Source organism: Gobius niger (assembly GCF_951799975.1).
Source record: "Gobius niger genome assembly, chromosome: 1".
Taxonomy (NCBI): domain Eukaryota; kingdom Metazoa; phylum Chordata; class Actinopteri; order Gobiiformes; family Gobiidae; genus Gobius; species Gobius niger.
In genome coordinates, this window is record NC_136852.1 from 2,686,789 (window position 1) to 2,701,220 (window position 14,432).

At 42.2% G+C, this 14,432-nt stretch overlaps 1 protein-coding gene across 2 annotated transcripts; it reads right to left on the minus strand.

Moving 5' to 3' along the window:
- Positions 1 to 3,003: 3,003 nt before the first annotated feature.
- ift20 (intraflagellar transport 20 homolog (Chlamydomonas)) lies at positions 3,004 to 11,809 on the minus strand. 2 transcript variants are annotated; one of them, XM_079575250.1, is made up of 5 exons: positions 11,760 to 11,809; positions 9,073 to 9,212; positions 8,893 to 8,978; positions 7,846 to 7,949; positions 3,004 to 3,154 (listed from the first exon to the last, which is right to left on the minus strand). In XM_079575250.1, exons 2-5 carry the CDS (start codon positions 9,197 to 9,199, stop codon positions 3,073 to 3,075), a joined length of 399 nt encoding a protein of 132 aa, XP_079431376.1. In that variant the 5' UTR covers positions 9,200 to 9,212; positions 11,760 to 11,809; the 3' UTR covers positions 3,004 to 3,072. The 2 variants fall into 2 exon arrangements, with proteins under 2 accessions (XP_079431376.1, XP_079431377.1); XM_079575251.1 differs by having other exon boundaries at positions 9,073 to 9,208; positions 11,760 to 11,798.
- Between the last annotated feature and the right edge of the window lie 2,623 nt (positions 11,810 to 14,432).

The following is a 14,432-nucleotide window of genomic DNA, read 5'->3' on the forward strand; positions in this document are numbered from 1 at the left end:
TGTGTGATGAACGGTCCAATGGCGCCTCCTACTGGCCGAGGAAGGCACTTGTATTAATGAGAATGTAAAAGGATAAATAAAGGGGAGCCAATAATATAGTAGTCAAACATGAATTCATATTGTACAAAGTAGACATTCGGCAAAAGCTAAACTAAAGGAGTGAAGCAATATTTTAACCTCTTAACTCCCGCCTGAACTGAGAGGATCTTTTTCCTCACGTCATCAGAATTTTTTTCCATCATTTTTTTGTTGGGTATTCAACTCATTTTTGTAACTTTTTTGTCATTTTTTGGGTCAAATTTTTTATCACATTTTTGTCATTTTTTGTCACATTTCTGTTATTTTTTCGTCAATTTTTTAATCACATTTTTGTCATTTTTTGTCACATTTTTGTCATTATTTTGTCACATTTTTATCACATTTTTGTCACATTTTTGTCATTTTTTCGTCACATTTTTATCACATTTTTATCACATTTTTGTCACATTTTTGTCATTTTTTCGTACATTTTTGTCACATTTTTGTCATTTTTTTCGTACATTTTTTGTCGATTTCTTGTGACATTTTTGCCACTTTTTCATCCATTTTTGGTCACTTTTTTGTCACATTTCCATCATTGTTTTCGTCTCAGTTTTGTTGCTATTTTCACAGCTTTTTTCCAGAAGCTTTTGGACTGGGGTAAAGCCAAACTGGAGAAAACGTGCTCGGTTCAGGTGGGAGTTAAGGGGTTAAATTTTATTTTTGCTAAATTTTTGTCACTTTTTTGTTGAATTTTTGTCACATTTTTTGTTGCGTTTACCTCCTTGTTTTCTTCTCATTTTTGTGGCTGTTTTGGTGCTTTTTTCTCAAGAAGCTTTTTGATTAGGGTAAAGCCAAAATGGAGAAAATGTGCTCGGTTCAGGTGGGAGTTTAGAGGTTAACCAGGAAAGTCCCACTGGAGGTTAAGAATCTCTTTTTCAGGGGAGTCCTGGCCCCAGACAGGAAACTATTGTACATGTTTTTAGTGGTAGGGGAAACCGTAGTCCCCAGAGGAAACCTATGCAGACACGGGGAGAACACGCAAACTCCACAGAAAGGCCCCGTCCAGGTGGGAATTGAACCTGGGACCCATCTGTGAGGCACGAGCGCTAACGGCTGCACCACCAATCTGTCTTTTGCAGTCGCGTGATTAGCGGACACTATGGGAATCAAACTCACGACCCCCGTTTCTAAGACTCCACATGTTGTAGTTTTGACAAAGGAAAAAACAAAACATTTAATTGTGCAAAATACTTTTTTTATTCAAGTTTTTGTTGTCCATTGAAATAACTCCTGGACATTTGACTCCAAACAAACAGCTTCTATTACACGAGGTATTAGAACTACACAAAAATAGGAACAACACGTTTTTCAAAAGCTAACACATTAACATGCACATGCCACAGTTATTAAAGTCATGAACTCAATATATGTTACACAGTATTGCAGTATAAATATTATAAATATTCTTTGTTTTTATAAATAGCTCCAATGATAGATGATAAACATCCGGTCCCAAAGAGAAGAATGTAAAAAGGCATGGTGATGGTCGCCACTTGTGGTCTAACCAAAGACTGAACCAAAACTGAACCGGATCCAATGCGCCTCTGGCAGATACGACTGCTCCCACTGCAGAGCAAAGAGCTGGGCCAAACCAGGACTAAACCAGGACTAAACCAGGACTGAACCAGGTCCACAGCGCCTCGGATACCGATCACTGCAGACCGGAAACACTCACAAGAGCTGCAGTTAAAAACCTCTTACCAGCCGCCTAAACCAAATGCATTCTGTCCTCTTTGGTTATTATATAGGCCTGTGTAACACCTCATTTGAAAGCTAAGACCCACAAAACTGATCTTTTTCCTCGCGTTGTTGCTGTGTTGTGTCACCTTTTTGTATGTTTTTTCTTTCTTTCTTTTTTTTCAATTTTTGTCACATTTTGGTAGAATTTTTGTCACATTTTGGTTGAATTTTTGGCAATTTTTTGTCTAATTTTTGTCTAATTTTTGTTGAATTTTTGTCACATTTTCGTTGAATTTTTGTCACATTTTCGTTGAATTTTTGTCACATTTTCGTTGAATTTTTGTTGAATTTTTGTCAAATTTGTCAAATTTTTGTCATATTTTCGTTGAATTTTTGTCATATTTTTGTCAAATTTTTGTCACATTTTCGTTGAATTTTTGTCACATTTTCGTTGAATTTTTGTCACATTTTCGTTGAATTTTTGTCATTTTTTTGTCAAATTTTTGTCACATTTTCGTTGAATTTTTGTCACATTTTCGTTGAATTTTTGTCAAATTTTTGTCACATTTTTGTTGAATTTTTGTCACATTTTCGTAGAATTTTTGTCACATTTTCGTTGAATTTTTGTCAATTTTTTGTCAAATTTTTTGTTGAATTTTGTCACATTTTCGTTGAATTTTTGTCACATTTTTGCTGCGTTTACATCCTTGTTTTCCTCATTTCTTGTGGCTATTTTGGTGCTTTTGTCCCAAGAAGCTTTTTGATTGGGGTAAAGCCAAACTGGAGAAAATGGGATCCGCTCAGGTGGGAGTTAAGAGGTTAAACACAGGGTATGTATATTTAAAAAGAATATAAATATATAACACTTAAAAACATGTGTGTCCCAGGTCCAAGGTCAACATGTCCAAAGCCAACACAATCCTAATGTTGATTTATTCATAATTAACGTTTCATCAAAACATTATGACTTAAAAGTTGTGCATCAGAAAGCACTTTACGTTGCCAGATCCTAAAATCAATTTGGACAATCCTACACCTGGGTTCAGTCCTGGGTTTGGAGCTCGTTTAGTTCTAGTTTCGCTTTGGTTAAAGTTTAATCCAAGTTAGTTCCCGTTTGGCTGGTCCACTTGTAACCATGAACGATCTGACACGGAACGCTGTACATCTGGAAGCTTTGTAGAAAACACGAGCCAGAATAATGAAAACAAAGTTGAAAGTTTGTGGAGCTTTGTGCAGCTGTTCTCTGAGGCGCGGCTCGGAGACATTTAGAGGCACTGTCAGGTCAAACACACACAACGGGGATCACTTCAGTCACTTCTGTAAAATGAACTGGTCGATGAACTCGTTCTGCTCGGACTCCACTTTGGACAAGGCCTCGCACTCGATCCGGTATCTGCAACCGAGAAGTAAATATGGATGTATTAAATGTATCACAAAAAATGCATTGGAAATAAATTAGATCCAAATGTAGAGCAGTGACAAATACAGGCTTAGGCTATAATACCTGTATATTACCTCTCTAAATATATAGGCCATGTAACTATCGGTCTCTGCCCACGGGGCCCGGCCGGGCCCAGCCCGAAGGGACGACGTGGGCCCGCCCTCCTGTGGACCCACCACCCGCAGAGGGATCCGTAGGGGTCGGGTGCGGAGAGGACTGGGTGGCAGTCAGAGGCAGGTGCCTCGACGACCTGGTCCGCATGCACAGCTTCTGGCGTTCGGGACATGGAACGTCACCTCACTGGGGGGGAAGGAGCCTGAGCTTGTGCGGGAGGTTGAGAGATACCGACTAGATATAGTCGGGCTCACCTCCACGCACAGCTTGGGTTCCGGATCCCAACTCCTGGAGAGAGGCTGGACTCTCCATTTTTCTGGAGTTGCCCGCGGGGAGAGGCGGCGGGCTGGGGTGGGTTTGCTCATATCCCCCCAGCTCAGCCGCCACGTGTTGGAGTTCACCCCGGTGGACGAGAGGGTCGCGTCCCTACGCCTTCGGGTCGGGGACAGGTCTCTCACCGTTGTTTCGGCCTACGGGCCCAACATCGGTGCAGAGTACCCGGCCTTCTTGGAGTCCCTGGGAGGGGTACTAGAGAGTGCTCCGACTGGGGACTCCATTGTTCTACTGGGGGACTTCAACGCCCACGTGGGTAACGACAGTGAGACCTGGGAGGGGGTGATTGGGAAGAACGGCCTCCCCGATCTGAACCCGAGTGGTGTTCTGTTATTGGACTTCTGTGCTAGTCACAGTTTGTCCATAACGAACACCATGTTCGAGCACAAGGGTGTCCATAAGTGCACGTGGCACCAGGACACCCTAGGCAGGAGGTCGATGATCGACTTTGTAGTTGTGTCGTCTGACCTCCGGCCGCGTGTCTCGGACACTCGGGTGAAGAGAGGGGCTGAGCTGTCAACCGATCACCACCTGGTGGTGAGCTGGATCCGCTGGCAGGGGAGGAAGCCGGTCAGACCTGGCAGGCCCAAGCGTGTTGTGAGGGTCTGCTGGGAACGTCTGGCGGATCCCTCTGTCAGTGGGGTCTTCAACTCCCACCTCCGGAAGAGCTTCACCCAGATTCCGGGGGAGGCGGGGGACATGGAGTCAGAGTGGACTCTGTTCTCCTCCTCCATTGTCGATGCGGCTGCTCGTAGTTGTGGCCGTAAGGTCTCTGGTGCCTGTCGCGGCGGCAATCCCCGAACCCGGTGGTGGCGCCCGGAAGTAAGGGATGCCGTCAAGCTGAAGAAGGAGTCCTACCTGGCCTTGTTGGCTTGTGGGACTCCTGAGGCAGCTGAGAGGTACCGGCAGGCCAAGCATGCTGCAGCTCGTGCGGTCGCGGAGGCTAAAACTCGGGTCTGGGAGGAGTTCGGGGAGGCCATGGAGGAAGACTATCGGTCGGCCTCGAAGAGATTCTGGCAAACCATCCGGCGCCTCAGGAGGGGGAAGCAGTGCTTCACCAACACTGTGTACAGTGCGGGTGGGGGGCTGCTGACCTCGACTGGGGATGTCGTCGGGCGGTGGAAGGAGTACTTCGAGGACCTCCTCAATCCCGTCGTCACGTCTTCCAATGAGGAAGCAGAGGCTGAGGACTCGGAGGTGGGCTCGCCCATCACCGGGGCTGAAGTCACCAAGGTGGTGAGAAAGCTCCTTGGTGGCTCCGGGGGTGGATGAAATTCGCCCTGAGTACCTTAAGTCTCTGGATGTTGTAGGACTGTCTTGGCTGACACGTCTCTGCAACATCGCGTGGCGGTCGGGGAGAGTGCCCCTGGATTGGCAGACCGGGGTGGTGGTCCCTCTCTTTAAGAAGGGGGATCGGAGGGTGTGTTCCAATTACAGAGGAATCACCCTCCTTAGCCTCCCCGGTAAGGTCTATTCCGGGGTGCTGGAGAGGAGGATCCGGCCGATAGTTGAACCTCGGATCCAGGAGGAACAATGCGGTTTTCGTCCTGGTCGTGGCACACTGGACCAACTCTATACCCTTCATCGGGTACTCGAGGGTTCGTGGGAGTTCGCCCAACCAGTCCACATGTGTTTTGTGGATCTGGAGAAAGCGTTCGACCGCGTCCCTCGTGGTGCCCTGTGGGGGGTGCTCCGGGAGTATGGGGTCCGGGGCCCTCTGCTAAGGGCTGTCCGTTCCCTGTATGAGCAGCAGGAGCTTGGTTCGCATTGCCGGCAGTAAGTCAGACCTGTTCCCGGTGCGTGTTGGTCTCCGCCAGGGCTGCCCTTTGTCACCGGTTCTGTTCATTACTTTTATGGACAGAATTTCTAGGCGCAGCCAGGGGCCGGAGGGTGTCCGGTTTGGGAGCCTCAGAGTCTCATCTCTGCTGTTTGCGGACGATGTTGTTCTGATGGCTTCAACGAACCGGGACCTTCAGCTGCTCTGGGGCGCTTTGCAGCCGAGTGTGTAGCGGCCGGGATGAGGATCAGCACCTCCAAATCCGAGGCCATGGTTCTCCACCGGAAAAAGGTGGCTTCCCCTCTTCAGGTCGGTGGGGAGTCCTTGCCTCAAGTGGAGGAGTTCAAGTATCTCGGGGTCTTGTTCACGAGTGGGGGACGGATGGAGCGTGAGATCGATAGACGGATCGGTGCGGCGTCAGCAGTGATGCGGTCGCTGTATCGGTCTGTCGTGGTGAAGAGGGAGCTGAGTCGGAGGGCAAAGCTCTCGATTTACCGATCGATCTACGTTCCCACCCTCACCTATGGTCATGAGATTTGGGTCATGACCGAAAGGACAAGATCGCGAATACAAGCGGCCGAAATGAGTTTCCTTCGCAGGGTGGCTGGGCGCACCCTCCGAGATCGGGTGAGGAGCTCAGTTACCCGGGAGGAGCTCGGAGTAGAGTCGCTGCTCCTTCACGTCGAAAGGAGCCAGCTGAGGTGGCTCGGGCATCTGTTTCGGATGCCTCCTGGTCGCCTCCCGCGGGAGGTGTTCCAGGCATGTCCTAGTGGGACAAGGCCTCGTGGAAGGCCCAGGACACGGTGGTGGGACTATGTCTCCGAGCTGGCCTGGTGTCGCCTCGGGGTCCCCCCAGAACAGCTGGAGGAGGTGTGTGTGGATCGGGAAGTTTGGGCATCTCTGCTGAGACTGCTGCCCCCGCGACCCGGCCCCGGATAAAGCGGAAGAAAATGGATGGATGGATGGATGGATGGATGTAACTATCGTTTGGCCTTTTAACCGCTTAACTCCCACCGAGAGCATTTTCTCCAGTTCAGCTTTACCCAAATCCTGTAGGCCAGTGTAACGCCTCATTTGAAAGCGAAGACCTGCAAAACTAAATTGATCTTTTTCCTCACATCATCAGATTTTTTTTCCATCACTTTTTTTGTTGGGCAGTCGTCTCATTTTTGTCAAATTTTCGTGACTTTTTTGTCACTTTTTCGTCAAATTATTCAATTTTTTGGGTCAAATTCTTATCACTTTTTTGTCCATTTTTTGTCACTTTTTCATCAATTTTTCCTCAATTTTTCGTCAAATTTTTGTCCATTTTTTTGTCCATTTTTTGTCACTTTTTCATCAATCTTTATCACATTTTTTTTAATCACTTTTTTTGTTGGGCAGTCATCTCATTTTTGTCAAATTTCCGTGACTTTTTTGTCACATTTTTCGTCAAATTATTCGCATTTTTTTTGTCAAATTCTTATCACTTTTTGTCCATTTTTGTAATTTTTTTGTACATTTTTTGTCACTTTTTCATCCATTTTTATCAAATTTTTTTTTATCACTTTTTGTAATTTTTTTGTCACTTTGTCACATTTTTGTTTTTTTTTTGGTCAAATTTTGGTCATTTTTTCGTCAATTTTTTGTCAATTTCTTGTCAATTTCTTGTGACATTTTCGTGACATTTTTGCCACATTTTCATCCTTGTTTTCGTCTCAGTTTTGTTGCTATTTTCACACCTTTTTTCCAGAAGCTTTTGGATTGGGGTAAAGCTGGAGAAAATGTGCTCGGTTCAGGTGGGTTAAAAAAACCCAATAAGGATCATTGATAAGTAATATTGATAAATCCTTAACAAACCCATCCCTAGGTAACAGTATCATAAAGCAAATATCCTTATGCTGTATCCACACAAAGACAAAACGCCTATACTTTAAGAAAACGGCGTAATTCATCCTCCAGGCCTGTCTGAGGCGCTGTGACGCTAACACAGATAATAGAACAGGATGTAGAGGCGCATGTGCAGTAAACTTATGTGGAAATGAAACTGATTGAAGGATTTAGGAAGAGCCGAGGAGGAGAGTTTATTCTTCAGACGTAAAAATCAGTCCAAAAACACAGACTGACTGTTTTTCTGCTCGTCACCTGTGGCTTGTGGACGGCAGTGGAGCAAAGAGGGGCGGAGTCAAACCATCATAGATCCATGAGGAAAACTCAGTATAAGGTCAGCAGATTATGGATCACAGACTCTGGAGCTGTGATGTCATCGCTTTAGTAAAAGTTGCGGAGACGTCGTAACAACGGAGCCTTGTAAACGTTTTTTTGAGATCTTTCCACTCTGAGGTCTTTACGTTTGGGCCTCAGCTTGACTTCGTATGGACAGGGCCTTAAAGTCCTTGTATCGAAGAAGATCCAGCCACTCGTCTTCTGTAATACTGACCTCTCGAGCTGCATCTTCTTCTCAGTGATGAGCGCCTGGAGCTGCTGCTGCTGAGCCTCACGTTGTTTGGCCACGGACTTCAGGAGGTTACGGGCTCCTATCGCCTTTGAACACATCCCACATGCATCAACATATAACCGTTCAGCCACAGACTTCAGGAGAATTCAGACTCCTATTGCAGCGAAAGAAAAAAAATACCGTAAATACCGTAAATGCTCTAATATAGGCCAGGGCCTTATTTACTCAAGGGCATCTAGGACCAGGCCTTTATTGGAACCAGGCCACGATTAGAGACAGGCCTTTATTTCTATTTGAGCAAAACGGACGACCAGGAAAATGAAGAAAAACGAGATTTGTGTCCATTTGCACCTAGAATATTAGGTTCATTTATTAATTAACATTTCAAACCCTCTCCCAGCGGCTGGAACATTGACGCCTTTTATTTTGTCGGGACAACAGGAAGTGTTTCGTTGCTGTTAGCGGAGCATTGACATCAATGTCACTGCAGGTTTCTGTTTCATTTTTACCGCAGACCGGATTATTTGTTGTTATCTTGTGTAAAAGGCGAGTTTAGACGGAGCGTTTGAGTTTGTGATCGATCATGAGACTGACCCGAGAGAAGACGAGACGCTCGCGCTGATCGGAGGAGTTATTTTGAGGCGTGGGACTGACCTGCACACGGAGCAGCTGGACGTGCTTTGAAGACGATGGCGACTTTATTAAAACCCTGGAGGGTCACACAACATTTGTTGTTTCCAAATATTGTCACAGGAGGTTTGAAAAGTGTCTAAATCTGTGTCAAAGTTACGCTCGGATCAGCTCCTCCGCAGCGTCCCCCTCGGCCCGGGTTCCCGTTTGTTTACTTCCTGCACATGAGTTTTCATTTACACGAGTATGAGACAAATTCCTAACATGGGGAATATTTCTACCGCTATAGTTTCTGTTAGAGACCCGGCCTCTGTTAGAGACCCGGCCGCTAATGGAATACAGGCCAGTATTAGAGAATTTACGGTACGTATCAACCTACACATAAAGGAAAGGTGTTACCTTCATCTTCTCTGTCTCTGCCTCTTTGGCCAATTCATCCACAAGCTCCATCAGTCCACCCACGATCTTCTGAAACTGACCGATTTCTAAGAACGCAGAGAATGTGTGAGACTGAGCAGCTTCTTCAACGCCACAGTCACCGACAACAACGTTTTACATGTGGTACGTGTGGTAACTTACTGTCCACGAACTCCTTGCACTCCTCCTTGAGTTCCGCGGTGCTCTGGCTCACCTCCGGCTCCAGGACCCGCAGCTTGTTCAGTTCATCGAAGTAAAAACCCGCCTCGGCCAACGGGTCCTTCGCCATGGTCCCGGCCTGACTGGAACGGACAGAGATGTGAGGATTTATCAACTGACCGGTTTGATTTGGGCCTTTCTTTTGTTAAGTCTGTCTCTCTGTGCTGTACTGTGGAATAAGATAATATAAGATAAGACTTTACTGAGCTCACAGTGGAGAAATTCACTGGAAAACAATTAAATAATAGAGGTACCTTATATATACAGTGAATAAAACAGCTTTAAAAGGAGCTACACCTGATTTTTTTTCTAGTTATGGAATGAAATTACTTTTGTCCTCCTTAAGTATATCGTAAACTCAGACATATGTTGGTAAAACACAGTAGATCTAATTATAAAACATCAGTTTCATGAACTTGCAGGCTAGTTTTCTAGCATTCTTGTGAAAGTGAAAATGTGCCTATGAACATGTCCCTGGGAAGAATTGTGATGCTGCAAATATGTTAGGAAGATTTGGGATGACCAACATTAACCCCTTAACTCCCGCCTGAACCGAGCACATTTTCTCCAGTTTGGCTTTACCCCAGTCCAAAAGCTTCTGGAAAAAAGCTGTGAAAATAGCAACAAAACTGAGACAAAAACAATGATGGAAATGTGACAAAAAAGTGAGAAAACATTGATGAAAAAGTGGCAAAAATGTCACAAAAATGTCAAAAAGAAATTAACGAAAAATTGCCGAAAAATGACAAAAATGTGACCAAAAAAAGTCAAAAATTTGATTAAAAAAATGACGAAAAAATGACAAAAATGTGACCAAAAAAAGTCAAAAATTTGATTAAAAAAATGACGAAAAAATGACAAAAATGTGACAAAAAATGACAAAAATTTGACAACATTTTTTTTTTAAATTTGATTTAAAAAATGATGAAAAAATGACAAATGTGACAAAAAAGACAAAAAAGTTAAAAAAACAACAACAAAAAATTGGTTGAATACCTAACAAAAAAATGAGGGAAAAAAAAATCTGATGACGTGAAAAAGATCCTCTCGGTTCAGGTGGGAGTTAAGAGGTTAAAATTTAGTGGCTTCGTCTTTCAATGTTTGAAATGGAAAAATCAGGTAAAGGCCTTTAAGGGGAAAAAAGACAATAAAATGTAGAATATCAAACTGTCAGCATTGGCAGTGCAAAGTTTACAGTCATAGTGCAGGTGTTTGATAAAGTGACGCTGATGCAGAGATTATTGCACAGAAGTTATTCCCCTGTCAATCCAAAACATGCACAATTGATCAAACATTAAACCTGATACCGGTGCCTTGTTTTGGTCCTGATTTTGTATTTTTTGCTCATTTTTCAGCTCAGAACAGCTTTACATAAAGGTCTTGTCTGGATGATAACTTATCTAAACACAGAGCACTGGGAACGTGTTATCAGCGGATTTCACGTGTGTCAACAAGCACGAGCACGAGCAGCTCCAAAAAAATAAAACAAATATATGGTCTCTGGGTATAAAACAGAGCTCAAGTATAATAGTACAGTACAAACAGAGCTCAAGTATTATAGTATAATACTTAACCTCTTAACTCCAGCCTGAACCGAGAGGATCTTTTTCCTCACGTCATCAGAATTTTTTTTCAATCATTTTTTGTTGGGTATTCAACTCATTTTAGTAACTTTTTTGGGTCATTTTTTTATCACATTTTTGTCATTTTTTTGGGTCATTTTTTGTAATTTTTTAGTAAAATTTTTGTCCTATTTTCGTGAATTTTTATCACATATTTGTCACATTTTGTCATATTTTTGTCTTTTTTTTGTCAAATTTTTATCACATTTTTGTCAAATTTTTGTAATTTTTGTCAAGTTTTTATCACATTTTTATCAAATTGTTCTCCTTTTTTTCGTCATTTATCACATATTTGTCACATTGTCATATTTTTGTCTTTTTTTTGGTCAAATTTTTATCACATTTTTATGTCACATTTTTATGTCACATTTTTGTCACATTTTTCGTAAATTTTTTGTCAATTTCTTGAGACATTTTAGCCACTTTTTCATCAATTTTTCGTTACTTTTTTGTCAATGTTTTTTCATTTTTTTGGTCACATTTCCATAATTTTTTTCGTCTCAATTTTGTTGCTAATTTCACAGCTTTTTTCCAGAAGCTTTTGGACTGGGGTAAAGCCAAACTGGAGAAAATGTGCTCGGTTCGGGTGGGAGTTAAGGGGTTAATACTGCATTTTCAAATCGCTTTGAACTTACACTCCTACCATATGTTTATGTCATACTCAGATTTACAACTAAAACTGTTAACATCTCAAATAATCAGGATTAACCCGTGATCCCGCAAAACGTACATGTGCAAATAACTCCAATATTAGCTCAATTCTACAACAATGCTGCCACTTGTTTATGTTCACATTTACGAGATAATAATAGACCACGAGGATCCAAGATTAGAAACACACTGAGTTGAAAACAATCGTAAAGCACTAAGCACACACAGAATGGCATCAACATGTAGTTTTTCTTAAAAGATTACATTCAATCGCAATAAATATTCGAGATGATCAGATTAGCATCTAGTTAGCCGCTAGCTTTGCTTCCAAAACACTGTCGCGTGCAGGCAAATTACCGTTTGACGTGACGGAATGGCCGGTCTGGATGTTTGTATCAGTAAATAAACCTGTGGGGAGTGAATGAGCGGACAGGACCGGAGGAAGGAGCCGCCCGTTCCCGCAGGTTTGAAGTTTGATCCGTGTTTTGCTGTTGTGATGTGGCAGCGGTGACTCCAGAGACCCTGCAGGACAGAGAGACGCTTCGCCTCACTTCCGCGTCACGTGATACAGTTTGAGCCAATGGAATACGTCGTCTTTATTGACACGCATTTTTTACAAATCTAACTCGGCATGTTTATCATATATGTTGCCAAATTGCTGATAGTAATAAAGAAATAATGTACAATGTTCGATACGTAGCGCAACCTTCCTGTACAGAACAGAACATTTGCCTTTAATACATTTCTAAACCTGAATGCTGAATCTCTCTTGGAAAAATCATCTCTGCCCTGGCAGCCTCGTGTCGTTGTCATGGGAACAGATGCAAACTGTCAAACAATGATGATCTCTGTGTCCACTGCGTTAGCTGTCAATAAATAATAATAGGTCAATTATACTAATAGAGGAAAGGGAAATGCAACATGATGTACGTGCGGAAAACTGAACTCTTTTAACCTCTTAACTCCCACCTGAACGGATCCCATTTTCTCCAGTTTGGCTTTACCTGAAAAGCTTCTTGGGAAAAAAGCACCAAAACAGCCACAAAAAAGAGAAGAAAACAAGGATGTAAATGCAACAAAAATGTAACAAAAATTCAACAAAAAAGTGACAAAAATTCAACAACAAAAATTACAAAAAATCAACAAAAAATCAACAAAATGTGACAAAAATTCAACAAAAATGTGACAAAAAATCAACAAAAATGTGACAAAAATTCAACAAAATGTGACAAAAATTCAACAACAAAAAATTACAAAAATTCAACAAAAATTCAACAAAATGTGACAAAAATTCAACAAAAATGTGACAAAAAATCAACAAAAATGTGACAAAAAATCAACAAAAATGTTACAAAAAATCAACAAAAATGTGACAAAAATTCAACAAAATGTGACAAAAATTCAACAAAAATGTGACAAAAAATCAACAAAAATGTGACAAAAAATCAACAAAAATGTTACAAAAAATCAACAAAAATGTGACAAAAATTCAAGAAAAATGTGACAAAAATGTGACAAAAATTCAACAAAAACGTGACAAAAATTCAACCAAAATGTCACAAAAACTCAAGAAAAATGTGACAAAAATAAATTAAAAAAAAAGAATAAAAAGAAAACATACAAAAGGTGACACAACACAGCAACAACGCGAGGAAAAAGATCAGTTTTGTGGGTCTTAGCTTTCAAATGAGCTGTTACACAGACCTATATAATAGCCAAAGAGGACAGAATGCATTTGGTTTAGGCGGGTGGTAAGAGGTTAACTAGTAGCTATTGAATATTTAATTTGTGTAAATATTCTACAGTTTATTTAATTTTGTTTTTTCTAATGTGAATGTAGCTCTAGCTGCTGCTCACAAGTAACATGAGACATTCAATTGATAGCATTTGATTGCGAACTTCAATCATTTCAGTTGTGTCTAAACTGTGGATTGGGGGCCAAATGCGGCCCTCTGATCCATGTTTTGGGGTCCTTAGTAGTGTTGTTCCGAAACCGATACTTGGGTTTAGAGTCGTCGCTGATACCGAGTGCCAGTTCGATACCACAGCAAATGAATAAAAACAGTAATGAAGCATGTAAAAGTATGCGAACACCTGTGGCACATGGCTCATTATGCAAATGAAAGTCTGTGCATTGTGAATTCTGCTGCTTGATTCTATGTTGGCAAGAAAAAACCAGGTGACACAAAAGTGATCATTAGGGGTTTAAATGTCTGATACAGACGGCATCTCTGGAATCGCCCATGTATGTTCATGTTTGAAAACAGTTAAGGGGGAAAACAATTTGGAAAAAATCTAAACTTTCTCTAATTATTCAAAATTATTCTTTAACAAACGCTGAATTATAAATATAGTTTCTACTAAATAAAGATACAAAGACATGGAGGGAGCAAAGTGGTTCAACAGCTCATCAATACATAAAAAACGGAGAATGCTAACATAATGCTACATGTTAGCATCGGGCTAATGCTAACGTTAGCTAGCGCTAGCTACAACTGCCGTTTTTTCACTTCTACTGAACAATCTGCTGTGAGAAAATATCCAAATGGGCCCAATTTACAACGGACTGTATTTCTATGTGATAAATAAGTTCATATTCCACCAGAAAATGGCTAAAAAGAGGGAAAATTGAGTTTCCCTAAATATTCTATTTTCCCCCTCGGCGAGGCCACGCCCCCTTCTATGACGAGATGCGTCTGTATCCATCCATTTTCTTCCGCTTTATCCGGGGTTGGGTCGAGGGGGAAGCAGTCTCAGCAGAGATGCCCAGACTTCCCGATCCACACACACCTCCTCCAGCTGTTCTGGGGGGACCGCGAGGCGACACCAGACCAGCTCGGAGACATAGTCCCACCAGCGTGTCCTGGGTCTTCCATGAGGCCTTGTCCCACTAAATCTAAACTTTCTTTAATTATTCAAAAACTACTTTAACAAACGCTGAAATACGATTACAATTTTCCTAACGTTTAGCTAGCGCTAGCTACAACTGCCGTTTTTTCACTTACTGAACAATCTGATGTAAGAAAATAT

Excerpts from the sequence above, each read along its gene's own strand:
- ift20 (XM_079575250.1), bottom strand. The coding sequence starts at position 9,199 with ATGGCGAAGGACCCGTTGGCCGAGGCGGGTTTTTACTTCGATGAACTG. Across the intron at positions 8,979-9,072 it reads GTGCAAGGAGTTCGTGGACA|AAATCGGTCAGTTTCAGAAG; the intron begins GTAAGTTACCAC and ends CTGCGTTCTTAG. Across the intron at positions 7,950-8,892 it reads CAGAGACAGAGAAGATGAAG|GCGATAGGAGCCCGTAACCT; the intron begins GTAACACCTTTC and ends ATGTGTTCAAAG.